Here is a 16,333-nt window from a genome sequence, read left to right as displayed (position 1 = left end):
CATTGTGTCTGTTGTGGAACAAATGTGGCTGGGGAGGGTTGTCACAGCCCTGAAAGTCATTCAGGAGCCTCTATAAGGTACAAGTTTCCAGGTAACAGAGGTTATGTTTAGGTCCCTGCCAACTTCTTCAAGCCAATCTCCCATCCACAAAGGATGGGAGAAGAATCAGATGTGCAAAACTGTGTTTTCGAAACAAAAATCCCTCCAACATTCATCTAAGAGAAGATCGGGTTGGGCGTCACAATCAATCAATTCATGAAACCATGCTTTGATGCACTAACACATTGGACAATAAAAAAGTAAGCTTTTAAAGGGACATTATAGACCAATCTACAAGTTTCATAATAAAAAATAAAAGAGCATATTTCGTAACTATAAATCCCATTTATTCTGTGTTTTTCCTTCTGTTTCACTGTTGTGACCGTGGTTTAATATGATTTTCCAGGCTAGTTTATGCCTCAGCTGTCATGAAACTGCTCTGGCAAGTTAATGTTTCCAAAATTTAAATTTGTATCTGAACCAGCCCATTCCAGATGCTGTCAAATTATCCATCTCCCAAACCACAAACCTCTCTCCCCAGGTTTCAGGCCTTGAGCAACAGCCAATTACATTGCAGTGTATCCACAAGGCCACGGCAGTACATTTCTGGAGCTGGTCACTCTGTAGCTTAAGCATGTGCAAGCAGAGATCAGAATTGGGACCACCAGACATTCAAGGAGAATCAGACAGGCAGTTTGAAATTCCCCGAGTACAACTTGCTCTGCAACCAGAACTCCCTTCCAAATACATGATAGAATGACAATTCCTCTGGGGAATACAGCATCAACAAGGCAACAAGCACAATGGATGTCTCAGCTGTACAAGAAAGGGTACTGGGTGGGAGGGAAAGAAAGGTCAGGAAAGCAATAATGGCAAGAAATGCAAGACAATAATAAAGATCATTATTAAAATAATTAGGGGAACAGACCAACACTTCTTCAGCCACAAACATGATTCCAGGATGTGGGATATTTGGGGTGGGTGGGGGGTGCAAATAGTCTGGATCAGCCACAGATAGTTGCCAGGGAGCAGAGCTTGTGGCAAAGACCAAACCTTGCAATATTTAATTGGAGGAAATTTCTGCTCGCCCAGTGTATTCAGGATGTTGGATAAACAGCCTGACATTTCAGAGACAGTAAGCCATTGAAAGAGATGGTGAGGTAGAACTGGGGTGTTTCCATAAATAAGCAAACTGGCAATGTGTTGCTAGATGACATATTCGAGGCACAGTATGCAAATGAGGAATTCGGTGGGTCGAAGGACAGACCCTGAGGGACACAAGATGTAACCGCAAAGAAATGGAAAAATAAAGAAGGCACTGATTGCAATTCTCTGGCTACCATTGGACAGAGAAGTAGAAAATTGAGTGCAGTCCCATCGTCTGGATGGCAGTGGCGATGCATTGGAGGAGGATGCTGTGATCACCTGTGTCAAAGAATGTTGGCAGGTCAAGAAGGACAAGGAGAGATTGTCTGCCTGTCACAATCGAATTGGATTTATTTGTGATTTTGATGTGAGTTGTTTTGGTACTTTTGTAGGGACAGAATTTGGGAGGCCACAACACATTGAAGGTCTGGAGAGGAAAGGCATGTTGGAGATGGGATGGCAGCTTGCACTGATTATGGGTCAATTTGTTTTTGAGGGGGCGGAGGAGGTTGATGACGACAGATTTAATGGAGGAACAAACCCAAGGAGAGAGCTGTTAACAATCGTCAGATAACATGGAAACCAGGAAAGAAAGTTAGGTAGTTGGTAGTTTAATGGGAATAGAGTCAAGAGATCAGGAGATGGGTTTCACTGACAAGATGATCTCATACAGGGCACAAAAGGCGAAGGAAGAAAAACTACAAAAGAAAACCAGTTAAAATGCATGAAGATGGCGCACAGAATTATGTCATCTTATAACACATATGCTAAATGCTTGATTTTAGATCAAACCTAATCAAGGTTTGATTTGGTTAATAGCTGTCAAAATAAAAGCCATCTTACCGTCTGCATTGACTGGAATGGAGCAGCATTCACATTTATGCCACTGCTGTGGAGCGGTTTATTAGGAGGAGCCTTGAAAGCTTGTGACTGGGAAACAACAGGGAGTGCTGTTGATGCTGGTGGCTGTTCAGAGGTCAGCGACATTGCAGTCTATGGATATACAGAAGTTTGAAGACCAAATGCAAAAAAAAATGAATAAAGCTGCTACTAATATGCAAGTATTAAATGCTTCAAAAGAGCATAGTCAACTGTAGCATAGTTCTATATAGGTGCCAAAGAGATGCAGCCATAGCAAACAAGAATTTCTACCAGTAGTTAATTCCAGAATTGATGCATTTATAAATAGACATTCCTAATAGATGTGCAAAGCCACATTTTAAAGAAATGCCGGTTTTCTTTTGGGAGTTGAGATAATGCAAGAGAGGTTATTTTACCAAGTTCTCTTTTAACTACATCTTTAAAATCATGATGCGAAGATGAGGCGGCATGGCAGCACAGTGGTTAGCACTGTCGCTTCACAGCCAGGGTCCCAGGTTCGATTCCCAGCTTTTGTCACGGTCTGTATGGAGTCTGCACGTTCTCCCAGTGTCTGAGTGGGCTTCTTCTGGGTGCTCTGGTTTACTCCCAAGGTCCAAAGATGTGCAGGTTAGGTGGATTGGCAATGCTAAATTGCCCTCAAGTGTCCAGAAAGGTTGGATGAGGTTGCTGGATTATGGGTATGGGACAGAGGTGTGGGTTTAAGTAGGGTGCTCTTTCCAAGGGCCAGTGCAGACTCAATGGGCCGAATGGGCTCCTTCTGAATTGTAAATTCTATGTATATACACAACTAGTCGTTTGGTTCTGATGACTATCTGAAGTTTAAAAAAATATCAAATAATTTAATTTCCCAACTGACAATAATTCCCAATATAATATGCCTGGTTTAAAACAGTCTGATACTTGAAAAAGCAGGATTCAAGCAAGACAACACATTATAAGATTAATTCCATAAAAATGAGTGGACGAATCCTTAGGACTGATTGTATATAGCAATCAAAATAATTTTTAGAGGCAAACAACATCAGACATTTCACCATGCTGGCTACAAGTTAAGCAGATGGAGTTAGATGGTCCCTAACATTGCTAAATGTGTACTTTGAAACAGTGGACATTTTCAAAAAAAATGTAATTACTGTGATAAGAACATGTGGCTTTCCTGCTCAAGTTTGCTGCACTCATGTATTACCTGAATAGATTCCATAGATTCTTTCTGGGTTCGCTGCTCTGACACATGGGAAGGCTGGTACATAGGCTGAGATGGTGTGTATGGTTCATTTGTGGAAGATACCAAAGGTACCTTAATGATGAAAGGAAATAAAAAAGGGGGGAAAACATAAATGCCGATGGATTACACTACAAAGAATGGGAAATTACAAAAGGCTTTGCTCCAACATGTGGATACTAGTTTCCAACACTGCACAGACACATCCCAAACTATTCTGCTAAAAATCTTCATCTATTCTTCTCATCCTAATTATAAATACGATAACATTTTGAAACGTAAAAACATAGTTTAGGAGTGAAAAACTATAGTTAGCACATATGTTTAATATATTTATAAATTCCATTCCCCCCTAAAATTTTCATCAATGCACAACTGGATCCTTACTTATTGCAGTACATAAAAATTGACTTATTTAGGCATTGAAGTACAATAATGCAATAAATGTTTAAAAATGTAATAAATTGATACAACATAATTCCCAGATTCAATCTCCATAATAGTTGTTAGGAAAACAAAGGTTGTTTTAAGCGATCTGTATTGGTAAACATTAGAAATAAGGTATAGTTTTAAGTAGGTTTAATTTAGTGTGTGTGTGTCTGGAAGGGTAAAACCTATAGTTAAGATTCATGCTGAACAAAGGTGTTGATATGCGTGGGGGTTGTGCGCCTAGGACATGGTTATGGCGTGAAGAATAAATAAACCAGCAGTGGATGCTTAGCAATTGAGCCTCACAAGATAGAGAAGCCTTTAAGTTTTGGTTTAGCTCATTTGATTGCAGTTGAAGATAGATAGTGAGGGAGAAATTCTCACAGCGTTGCTAGAAGCAGTTGGTTTTAGAAGGCAAAGAGGGAACATCTCTCTCAGCCTTGCTAGAAGAAAAGATATACTACGCAGTAATGGTTAAGAAAAAGCACAGATAGTTTCTAAGAAATCTGGAGTTAATGGAACAGAGGAAACAGAACCAGAAGATTACTAGAGATAAAAGCAAATTACTGAGGGTGCTGGAATCTGAACCAAAAAAAAACACTGGACATTCTCAGCAGGTCTGACAACATCTGTGGAGAGAGAAGGGAGCTAACGCGGAGTCTGGATAACTCTTTGTCAAAGCGAGAGAGAACTGGAAATAATCAGATTTATACTGCTGCGGGGGATGCGTGGAGCAGTGGGGCTGGATAGAGGGCCAGCGATAGGTGGACTGACAGTAATGTCATGGACAGAAAAACAAAGGGAATGTAAATGGTGGAGATAATGACTGGTCAGATGGATCGTGAGAAGCCAGAAAGCTATCTGCAGTCATGCTAAGAAATGGATGGTTGCGAGAAATCATTACAGTTGGAGATATTATTTGAAATAACTGTGGAAATCGGTAGTTGGACCTCGGAGTTTGTGTAAAAGCCTTTAAGACAAAGGAAACCTGAAGTGAGAGGTGTCTAACCTGAAAGCAAAAACTCAATGGGAACAATAATTTAAAAGAAGATTTGAGAGTATGACTTTTGAAAGTGGAATTTGAAATCACCCTTGTGGAAGCTGGAGTTCAGTGAGACAAGGTGGCTCACATTGTAAGAATCATCTGGGGGGATTTTGAGGAGAAATGCACAAACATTCACTTGGGTTCAGAGAACAGCGTGTCTTCCCAGTCATTGTGTGTGTTTAAAAGAAACTTTGTGTGCTAATGAGACAATTGTAGTTTAACATTATTTGGCAAGCAGTGTTAATCCTAAAACCTGTGTGTAATTGTTAAGATAAAGGAGGAAGCAATGGAGTATTGTATTACAATCCAATTTTTTCATGTTTAATAAATATTTTTTTCTTGTTGTTAAAACTAATTAGTGGTTCTGTGACTCTGATCCTCCATATTTTATACAAGAAAGTAAAAGTTATGGTCTTTTGAGCCAGCGTTCCATTCTGAGATCTTCCCATCCAGTTATATCAACTCGGGGTAACATGGTGGATTATTTTGGTTATGTTATACTTAGGCCAGAAACACCAAAGTCAAAGATGTTGGGCTGGATTTTTACAGCCACACCCGCCGCAAGATTGCCATGGACGGGACGGGGACCATGTAACGGTCAATTGACCTCGGGCAGGAATTTCTAGTCGCAGGGTGGGCGCGACTGAAAAGTCCCGTCCGGTAAAATATAATGTGGGAAATTATATAGCAAGTTACAATCAAGGAGAATGGCCGCTTTACAAAAGCAGTGTAAATGAAACAAAATCAAATTTAATAAACAGTTCGGTGGAATCTTTCTAAAAACAAGGAGGGTAGGTATTGGAAGGGTTTCAAGCAACATAGGATGCAAAGTAAAATGTTGGTTCAAAACTAGGGAGTACAGAACAATGTTATCTTGAGGAAAGTGGAGGGAGGGAGGATGGGCAGATGGCAGGAAGAGGAAGTTGTGCTTAGATGTTTTAGTCCTCAGCACTATTTTAGCTTTATTCACACTACCTAGCCTGAAACTGGATTGCTATAACAAAGCTAGAGAAGTTGAAGCATTTGTTTCAGTGAATCAAAATCTGATTCAATATTATGTTAAAATGCAAAAGAATAAAAGGGGACATAATTAAAACTGAAATTATAAATATTTTGCAGGTTAAGTAGATTGGCCATGCTAGGTTGTCCCTTGGTGTCCAAAGGTTAGGCGGGATGACGGCAATAGGGCGCAGAAGTGGGCCTGGTTAGGGTGCTCTTTTGGAGGGTTGGTGCAGAATCGATGGGCTGAATGACCTCCTTCTTCACTGTAGGAATTCTATGATTCTGGAGTGCCAGCTATAAATTATGTAAAAAGACACAGGCACTTATATTTGCTAGGCTATCAAAGGTATCGCAACACATGGGGCTGGATTCAAAGCAAACTTGGCAAAAGGAGTTTGGGAATCTCTGTTTTATCCAACCAAAATCTCTAATCAGTGGCCCGTACTAATATAATATTTCCAATTCCCATGCAGGCATTTCTATAACTGGCAAGTGTGATTATCACATTTTGGCAGCAGAGTTGCACAGTGGTTAGCACTGCTGCATCACAGCACCAGGGACCCGGGTTCATTTAATTTTTTCCTGGCCTTGGGTGACTGCGGTGTTTGCATGTTCCCCTGTGCTTGCGTGGGTTTCCTCCGGGTGCTCCGGTTTCCTCCCACAGTCCAAACAGATTGGTAGGTTAACGGGGATCGGCCCTTGGTAGAGTGCTCTTTCAGAGGGTCAGTGCAGACTCAATAGGCCGAATGGCCTCCTTCTGCACTGTCTCTATGAATTTCATACCAATGGAACAGAATTGGAATAACAAACTTATTTCATATAAATCCTTTACCATATATACACGCAAATAAATAAACTCATTCTTAGTCTTAGGTTTGAATGGGGGGGGGGGGGATGATGATTCAAGAATTTATCGTCTACCGTCCCTTGAAATGATGTAATATACATGCCAATGTTGAATAACAGCAAACCCATTTGAATACATTTAAATGTCATTATCAGGCCTTTATGCCTGATAGTCCCAGCACTTTAAAACGTCCATTCACGTTGGCATGCTGTCACAACAGGTGAACCTGCCGGAGGGGCACAATGAGGGGGTTTCTTTTTCACTAAGAGGTTCACAGTAAGGAAGACGCTCTTGGGGCCAGCGGCATCCACCCCATTTACTCACCCGCTGCAACACTGCCAAATAAAGAGAAAACTTGGCCCAATATTTTATTTCTACCCACTACCCATTTCTTCACTTTAGCAAAACAGTCTTCTACTATTTATCATTAATTCTTAACAATCATAGAACCAGAAGCTACAGATATGAAACGAAGTACAATGCAATGCATATTAACATGGACATGAAGACAGTTGCAAACTATGCATCTGTAGCTCCGGTTTCATTCTATAGCATGGAGTACTTAAATAATAATTTCCTTACAGCTTATTTTGTGGAAATGTAATCCTTGACTGCCACCACAAATATTAATATTTGTTGCAGTATAATTGAATGCAAGCCCTTGCCAATGAATTCAAAGCCCTCAACAAATTTGCGGCTTATTATCCAACCTAGAATGAAACAAAGTATTTCACCCATCCCTAACTAAACAGCATTCAGCTTAACAGGGAAAACGTTCAAATATTCAGACTCTTTGCTCCCTAATGCTAATGTTTGTCCAAGTTTTGACCAGGTCTTTTCCATTCTACCTTTATTAAAGGATCACTTTTATCTGAATGCAATAGCATGTCACGCACGGGGGACCCGAGAGAAAGTTTCCCCCACAGATCTGAACTTCTTTGGCATGAATTTTAATTTGCATTTGCTGCCGAACCAAGGAAATCTTCAAGCATCCAACAACAGTGGTGTCATCAATTAAGACAGGCAGTAAATCACACTGAAGAATTCTGAGAGACCAAGTAAAATGTACTGATTCTCCTTCACTTTTAATTAAATTCGAGCGAAAAATAACAATTGTGACATTAATGTGGAATTACAATATGAACTGAAATATTAAACTTAAGAAAATTAAAAATGTAGGTATTTATCACAATGGATAAATTTGGCCTTTGATAAATATAATTAGTTTTCAAAGCCAGACTGTTTAGACAGCATAATTATAAATTTCCAATGCCATTAAAAGCCCAGGTACACCTCATTCAAGCACGAACTGTCACGGTATGTTTTTTTAAGAAAAAAAATACTGCATGACTAAGGGCATAAAAAGGACAAATTCAAGTGAGTTCAATGATTCCAGGTCTGACTTTTACTGATGACATTCTTGGGGACCTAAATAGTTCACCCTGTGGAGAAATGTAAATCACCAACAGTAAATTTAGGATATCCGCATTTCGCTGTACATGCCAACCGCAGAATTGTCTATGTTACGACACCCTGAGTTGGTGCACGGTCAATTCCAGACCACTTGACCTGAAGTCAGAACACAAGTGAATTAACCAATAATTCTTCAAAAAAAGCCCAAGTCTTTGGCCCTTGGCTGTCCAATAATTAGTCACCAGTCACACACACAGAACACCACATTTGGAGCAGCAAATGCAATAGACCAGAATGAAAGAGGAGCACATGAAGCTCTGCCTCACTTGAAAGGTGTTTAGGCCCTGGGACGGTGTGCAGGGAATAGGTAAAGGGGCAGGTGTTACACCTTCTGCGAATGCTTGAGGGCGAGGTGTTGGTGATGGAGGAGTAGACTAGGGTATCCCAGAGGGAACGGTCCCTGCGAAATGCTGATAGGGGAGTGAGGGGGGTGATGGGGACATCATGCTAGAGTTCGTGGAACTGGCGGAGGATGATTCTTTGAACACGGTGGCTGATGGGGTGAATTGAGGACAAGGGGGACCCTATCCTGGTTAGTGGGAGGAGGAGAAGGGGGCGAGAGCAAAGGTGCGGGAGATGGGGTCGGACACAGTTGAGAGCCCTGTTGATCAGTGGGTGGGAAACCACGCAATTAAGGAAGAATGAAGGCGACTTCCAGTGGCGGCGATGACGTAGGAAGCCGCACATTTGGGAGCTCCCGATTCAAACGGACTTTTCGGCTGTGTTTAGAGCCCAAAACGGAATTTCTTCGGTGGGAGACGGTGTGCTGATCGACTTTCTCCACATTTCATGACTCGAACTCGGAGTGGAAAGGGGGGAAAAACGGCAGCAGCTCCCCAGAAAAAACGGGGGAAGGATTCCAAGATGGCGGCTGGCGGAGCACCAGAGGAGTGGAAGCAGTGGGCCCAGGAGCAGCAAGCTGCTCTCCTGTGCTGTTTTGCAGACTTCAAGGCTGAGGTGCTGAGCTCTCTGCAGGAAACGAATAAAAAGCTCTCGGAGATTCAGACGACCTAGGGTGCTGCCATCCAGGCGTTGCAGGCGCAGGCCACTGAACGAGAGGAGGAGGCCGTGGTCCTCGTGAGTAAGGTGGAGGGGCACGAGGCACTCCACAAGAAGTGACAAGACCTCTTCGAGGAGCTTGATCACCGCATGAGGCGGAAAAATCTGAGGATCTTGGGCCTTGCGGAGGGGCTGGAGGAGTCGGATCTTACAACCTACGTGGCCACGATGCTGAACTCACTAGTGGGGGCAGGATCATTCCATCTGCCCCTGGAGCTGGAGGGAGCCCACAGGGTACTGGCCAGGAGGCCTAAGGAGAACGAACCCCCGCGTGCGGTGCTGGTGAGGTTCCACCGGTTCAGTGATCGGGAGTGTGTGCTGCGCTGGGCCAAGAAGGTGAAGAGCAGCAATTGGGAGAATGGGGTAGTACGGATCTACCAGGATTGGAGTGCGGAGGTGGCTAAGCGACGGTCCGGGTTTAATCGGACGAAAGAGGTGCTCTACAAGAAGAAGATAAAGTTTGGAATGTTGCAGCCTGCGCGCCTGTGGGTAACTTATTTGGACCGGCATTATTATTTTAATTCCCCGGAGGAGGCGTGTGCCTTCGTGCGGACGGAGAAACTGGACTCGAACTAGGGGTTGGGCGTTGCGGGGTTGGTTGTAATGCTTTATTGTTGGTTTCTGCTATTGCTGTGTTCTCTTTTTCTGTGCTTTTGATATGGTTATTGGGGTGTTCTGTTTTTTGTTGGGGGGCATTGTTCGAGTTTTGTATCTTGTGGGGAGGGTTGGGGGGGTTTGTTGTATTCTATATCGGGTTGGGGGTATGGAGTGGGGCTGGTATTTGGGAGCTGCGTCAGAAGGGTGTGGTGTGGCAGTGCGAAAGCGCGGGCTTTCCTCTGGTTTCCCGCGTTGCCGGTCTGGGGGGTGGAGACAATGACGGGGGGGGGGGGGGGGGGGGGGGGGGGGGGGGCCTTAATTGGTTCTTCCCCGCGCTGGAGCGGTGCCTGGAGGAGGGACAGGATGGGGGATGATCCCACTTTGGGAGGGGTCGGGTTTTTGGCGGGAGTTTCCGGGGTCAGCACAAGTTAGCTGACCCACGGAAGTACAATGGAGGACGGTTCACGGCTACGAGGGTTCCTAGCTTTGGGGGGGGGGGGGGGGGGGGGGGGGGGGGGGGGGGGAAAGAGAGAGAGAGAGAGAGAGAGAGAGAGAGAGAGAGAGAGAGAGAGAGGAGAGAGAGAGAGAGAGAGAGAGAGAGAGAGAGAGGAGAGAGAGAGAGAGAGAGAGAGAATACCGGGTTGCTGCTGGCAGGGTCAGGAAGGAGCTGGTGTGGGCTGGTGGGACAGAGGTGAGGTGTTGTCGCTGTGGGGACTGGGTCAGGCAAGGGGTGCTGGCCTGGGGCGGGCAGTCGACGGGCTATGGCTAGTCGAGGGGGGTGGGACGCCCTCTGATTCGGTTGGTCACCTGGAATGCGAGAGGATTGAATGGGCCGGTGAAGCGGTCGAGGGTACTTCCTCATCTGAGGGGGCTAAAGGCAGATGTGGCAATGCTTCAGGAGACCCACCTGAAGGTGGCGGACCAGGTCCATCTGAGGAAGGGGTGGGTGGGGCAGGTTTTCCACTCTGGGTTGGATGTGAAGAACTGGGGAGTGGCGATTCTGGTGGGGAAAAATGTGTCGTTTGAGGCATCTGAGGTGGTGGCGGATAAGGGGGGTAGGTATGTTATGGTTAGGGGCAGGCTACAGGGAGAGAAGGTGGTACTTGCTTGTGTGTATGCCCCAAATTGGGACGATGCGGGCTTTATGAAGCGTATGCTGGGACGGGTCCAGGATCTGGGGGGGGCGAACTTCAATACGGTGTTGGATCCTTCACTGGATCGGTCCAGTTCAAGGACGGGTAGGAGGCCGGCTGCGGCCAAGGTACTGAGAGGGTTTATGGACCAGATGGGAGGGGTGGATCCATGGAGGTTTGTGAGGCCGAGGGCACGCGAGTACTCTTTCTTCTCCCACGTACATAGGGTCTACTCTCAGATAGACTTCTTCGTGGTGAGTAGGGGACTGATTCCGAGAGTGGAGGAGGCCGAATATTCGGCCAGTGCAGTCTCCAACCACGCTCCGCATTGGATGAAGTTGGAGATGGGGGAGGTGCGGGACCAGCGCCCGTTGTGGCGGTTGGATGTGGGGTTGTTGGCGGAGGAGGAGGTGTGTAGGAGGGTCCGGGCAAGTATTGAGGGGTACCTCGAGGTGAATGATACAGGGGAGGTCCAGGTGGGGATGATCTGGGAAGCCCTGATGGCAGTGATTCGTGGGGAGCTGATATCCATCCGGGCACACAGGGAGAGGAGTGAGAGGGATAGACTGGTGGGGAAGATGCTGGAGGTAGATAGGAGGTACGCAGAGGCACCAGAGGAGGGACTGTTGGGTGAGAGGCGCAGCCTACAGGCTAAATTTGATTTGCTGACCACTAGAAAGGCAGAGGCACAGTGGAGGAAGGCACAAGGGGCAGTGTATGAACATGGTGAAAAGGCGAGTAGGATGCTGGCTCATCAGCTCCGCAAGCACGATGCGGCTAAGGAAATTGCTGGAATGAGAGACAAGAGTGGGAATGTGGTGCGGAAGGGGGTAGAGGTGAATGAGGTCTTCAAGGACTTTTACGGGGAACTGTACCGGTCGGAGCCAACGGTGGAGAGGAGGGGAATGGAGAGGTTTCTCAACGGGCTATCTTTCCCGAAGGTGAAGGAGAAACAAGTGGAGGGGTTGGGGGCGCCGATTGAGCTGGAGGAGCTAGTTAAAGGGATCGGGCAGATGCAGTCAGGGAAGGCGCCGGGGCCGGATGGGTTCCCGGTGGAATTTTATAAAAAGTTTGTGGACCTAGTGGGCCCCTTGCTGGTGCGGACACTCAATGAAGTGTGGGAAGGGGGGACTTTGCCCCTGACGATGTCGCGGGCGCTGATTTCGTTCATCTTAAAGAGGGACAAGGACCCCCAGCAGTGTGGTTCATACAGGCCCATATCTCTCCTTAATGTGGATGCCAAGGTGCTGGCAAAAATCCTGGCCACCAGGATAGAGGACTGTGTGCCAGGGGTTGTACACGAGGATCAGACAGGTTTTGTGAAGGGAAGGCAGCTGAACACGAATGTGCGGAGATTGTTGAATGTCATCATGATGCCGGCGATTGAGGGGGAGGCTGAGATAGTGGTGGCGCTAGATGCGGAGAAGGCCTTCGATAGAGTAGAGTGGGGGTACTTATGGGAGGTGTTGGGGAGGTTTGGATTCGGTGAAGGGTTTACTAGATGGGTAAGGCTGCTATATGAGGCCCCGATGGAGTGTGTGGCCACGAATGGGAGGTCAGAGTACTTCCGGCTTTACCGAGGGACCAGGCAGGGTTGCCCCCTGTCCCCCTTGTTGTTTGCATTGGCAATAGAGCTGTTGGCGATGGCGTTGAGGGATTCAGGGAGGTGGAGAGGTTTGGTGCGAGGTGGGGAGGAACATAGGGTGTCGTTGTATGCCGATGACCTGTTACTGTATGTGGTGGACCCGGTGGGAGGGATGCCGGGGGTGATGGAGCTGCTAGCTGAGTTTGGGACCTTTTCAGGCAAGAGTGAGGTGTTTGTGGTGCACCCTGGAGACCAGGAGGAGGGAACTGGTAGGCTCCCGCTTAGGACGGCAGGGGAGAGTTTTAGGTACCTGGGGGTGCAGGTGGCCAGGGACTGGGGGACTCTTCACAAGCATAATTTCACCAGGCTTGTGGATCAGATGGAGGAGGAGTTCAAGAGGTGAGACATGCTGCCATTGTCGTTGGCGGGGAGGGTGCAGTCCGTCAAAATGATGGTGCTTCCGAGGTTCTTGTTCCTCTTTCAGTGCTTGCCCATCTTCATCCCCAGGGCCTTCTTTAGGAGGGTGACTAGCAGTATTTTGAGCTTTGTGTGGGCACATGGGACTCCGAGAGTGAAGAGAGTTTTCCTGGAGCGAGGGAGGGATAGAGGCGGGCTGGCACTGCCCAACCTTTTGGGGTACTATTGGGCGGCCAATGTGTCAATGGTGCGTAAATGGGTGATGATGGAGGAGGAGGAGGAGGGGGAAAGAATGGAGATGGCGTCATGTAGAGGTACGAGCCTGGGTGCCTTGGCAACGGCGCCGTTGCCGCTCTCTCCTAAGAGGTATACCACGAGCCGGTGGTGCGGCGACCCTAAGAATCTGGGGACAGTGGAGACGGCATAGGGGGGAAACAGGGGGCTCGATGGAGGCTCCATTAGGTGGAAATCGGTTCATCCCGGGGAACACTGATGGGGGATTTAGGGGGTGGCAAAGGGTGGGCATCAGTAAATTGAGGGACCTGTTTATTGGCGGGAGGTTTGCGGGCCTGGGGGAACTGGAAGATAAATTTGGGCTCCCCCAAGGGAACATGTTCAGATACTTGCAGGTAAAGGCGTTTTCTAGGCGACAGGTAGAGGAGTTCCCTTTGCTGCCCTCGCGGGGGGCGATGGACAGAGTGCTTTCGGGGGTGTGGGTCTGAGAGGGGAAGGTGTCTGACATTTATAAGGTAATGCAGGAGGTGGAGGAGTCGTCAGTGGAGGAGCTGAAGGCTAAATAGGAGGGGGAACTTGGGGAGCAGATAGAGGACGGGACTTGGGTGGATGCCTTGGAGAGAGTCAAGTCTTCCTCTTCATGTGCGAGGCTTAGTCGCATCCAATTCAAGGTGCTGCACCGGGCCCACATGTCCGGGACTAGGATGAGTAGGTTCTTTGGGGGTGAGGACAGGTGCACCAGGTTCGGGGAGTCCAGCGAATCATGCCCATGTGTTCTGGGCATGCCCGGCACAGGAAGAATTCTGGAAGGGGGTGGCGGGGATGGTGTCGAGGGTGGTTGGATCCGGGGTCAAACCAGGGTGGGGACTCGCGATCTTTGGAGTTGCGGTGGAGCCGGGAGTGCAGGAGGCAAAAGAGGCCGGTGTCCTGACCTTTGCGTCCCTAGTAGCCCGGCAGAGGATCTTGATGCAGTGGAAAGATGCGAGGCCCCCAAGTGTGGAGACCTGGATCAGTGACATGGTGGGATTTATAAAATTGGAGAGGGTCAAATTTGCCCTGAGGGGATCAATACAAGGGTTCTATAAACGGTGGCAGCCTTTTCTGGACTTCCTGGCTCAAAGATAGGTATCTTGGTCAGCAGCAGCAACTAGTTTCTATTTTTTTTTCTATGGTTATGTAACTTAACATTGTGTTAATTGAAGTTCTTGTTAATATGTTGTGTTGTTCATTGAGGAGGGGCGAATGTTTATGATTGCTATTATTATTGTTATTGTTGGTATTTTATTATGGTTCGATGTTGTTGTATAAATACAAAATTTTTCAATAAAAATTATTTTAAAAAAGAATGAAGGCATGTCAGCAGCACCATTTTGGAAAGTGGCATCATTGAAACTAATGCGCCAGAGGCGAAGGGACTGAGAGAATGGGATGGAGTCCTTTAAGGGAAGTGTCAGAGATGGACCTTGGTTGGAAAAAAAATCTTTGTTTCAAATGGCCGTTTTTAGCACCTTACTGCTCTTCAAACTGCTTTCAGTTTGAGGTTTTGCTGCAGATTCATTCAAGTCTCTGCTGTTTCAAAAACACAGCACTCTCAGCATTTCTGGAGAGGGAGATAAAACAGGTCCTGGTCTTTGTGTGTAAAGCACTCAAATGGAGCTCCATGGGAGTCAAATGCATTCCACTGGGACAGGATCCAATCAGCCCCTGCTGCTGGGCAGAGTACAGCTTTTTCAGACAACTCATTGGCCCCAAGCCAATTAATCAAATCAGGTCCCACCCCATAGAATCATAGAAACGTTATAGCACAGGAGGCTATTCGGCCTATCTTGTCCATGCCAGCTCAAAGACACACAGGTGCCCTTTCTAATCCCACCTTCCTGCATCCAGTCCATAGCCCTGGCGCTTAAAGGTACAGATCCAGGTTCTTTTAAAAGAATTAAGGATCTCCACCAACTCGGGCAGCAAATTCCAGACTCCCACTACCCTCTGCGTAGAAAGGTTTTTCCTCATGCCTCTCTACACCTTCTGCCACTTATCGTTAATTTATGTCCCCTGGTTCTAGAATTGTCCACCAAAATAAACAATTTTATCCTGTCCACCCTTCCTCTTCCCCTCATAATTTTGTACACCTCAATTAAGTCACCCCTCAGCCTTCTTTGTTCCAACGAATATAACGCCAACCTATCCAATCTCTCCTCGTAGCCACACTTTTCTAGCCCTTGTCTAGTTGAACTGCTGCCTTTAGGGATCTGTGTACCTGCATGCCAAAATCTCTCACTTCATCTATCCTTCTTAGTATATTCCCATTTATTGCATACTTCCAACAACTGCATGACCTCCCTAAATGCATGACCTCACAATTCTGTGTTAAATTTCATCTACCACTTTTATCGCCCACGCCATCAATCCATCTATATCGTTTTGATTATAACTACCCTCTACACTGTCCACCACTTGGCCAATCTTTGTCTCATCTGCAAATTTCCCAATCATGCTCCCCACGTTCACGTCCAAATCGTTAATATACAACAGCAAGGGGCCCAAAACCGAGCCATGTGGAACACTGCTTTAAAACAACTGTCCAATTGCAAGAGCAGCCATCAACATTTGTTTCCTGTTACTAAATCAACTTTCTATCCAGTTCGCCATATTGTACTGTATCCCTTGGGCTTTCACTTTCTTCACCAATCTGTCATGTGGGACTTTGTCAAAAGCCTTGGTAAAAGCCATGTACACCACATCCACTGCACTACCATCAACTACCCTTCTTGTCACTTCTTCAAAGTAGTCGATCAAATTTGTGAGACAAGACCTTCCTTTAACACTCACTCTCTGGTGCCAAAAATCTGAAGCTCCTATTAAAACTGGCAGTGTTCTCTCATGTAACTTCTGAATTCCTCATTCATTTTGCTGCTTGACTTAAAGATACATGTCTACTTATCATGATCAAGATGGTAATGGCAAAATAAAAGGAGAAATAAGGGAATAAACAGGAAGGATCCTTATACTATCAGCTATGGAGGAGTAATGATGGTCAATGCTGACATTTTTGCCATCATTAATAACAAACGATCCACGTCAATATTACTGTCAAGCAGTATGATAAAAGAGATTAGCGTCCCTTCAACCAGATACCAAAACATGCAATCACAGTCATCCAAGCCTCAGTCTCATCTGATTGGGCAACCAATTACACAATTGCATTCAATTTAAAATAATTCTG

The 16,333-nt window shown here is 46.3% G+C and overlaps 1 protein-coding gene across 3 annotated transcripts in view; it reads right to left on the bottom strand.

Moving 5' to 3' along the window:
- Positions 1–16,333, bottom strand: part of caprin1b (cell cycle associated protein 1b) — a 154,434-nt gene that overhangs the window by 45,415 nt on the left and 92,686 nt on the right. For 2 of the 3 annotated variants that reach the window (XM_038808235.1, XM_038808234.1), the window contains exons 12-13: positions 3,254–3,364; positions 2,029–2,178 (exon numbers count right to left, since the gene is read on the bottom strand). In XM_038808235.1, the coding sequence (XP_038664163.1) occupies positions 2,029–2,178; positions 3,254–3,364 (261 nt within the window). The remainder of the gene's footprint in view (positions 1–2,028; positions 2,179–3,253; positions 3,365–16,333) is intronic. The other variant, XM_038808236.1, reaches the window with a different exon arrangement.

The sequence above is a fragment of the Scyliorhinus canicula genome, chromosome 9 (genome assembly GCF_902713615.1).
Source record: "Scyliorhinus canicula chromosome 9, sScyCan1.1, whole genome shotgun sequence".
NCBI classification, from domain to species: domain Eukaryota; kingdom Metazoa; phylum Chordata; class Chondrichthyes; order Carcharhiniformes; family Scyliorhinidae; genus Scyliorhinus; species Scyliorhinus canicula.
This window is presented reverse-complemented; position numbering and strand designations above follow the sequence as displayed.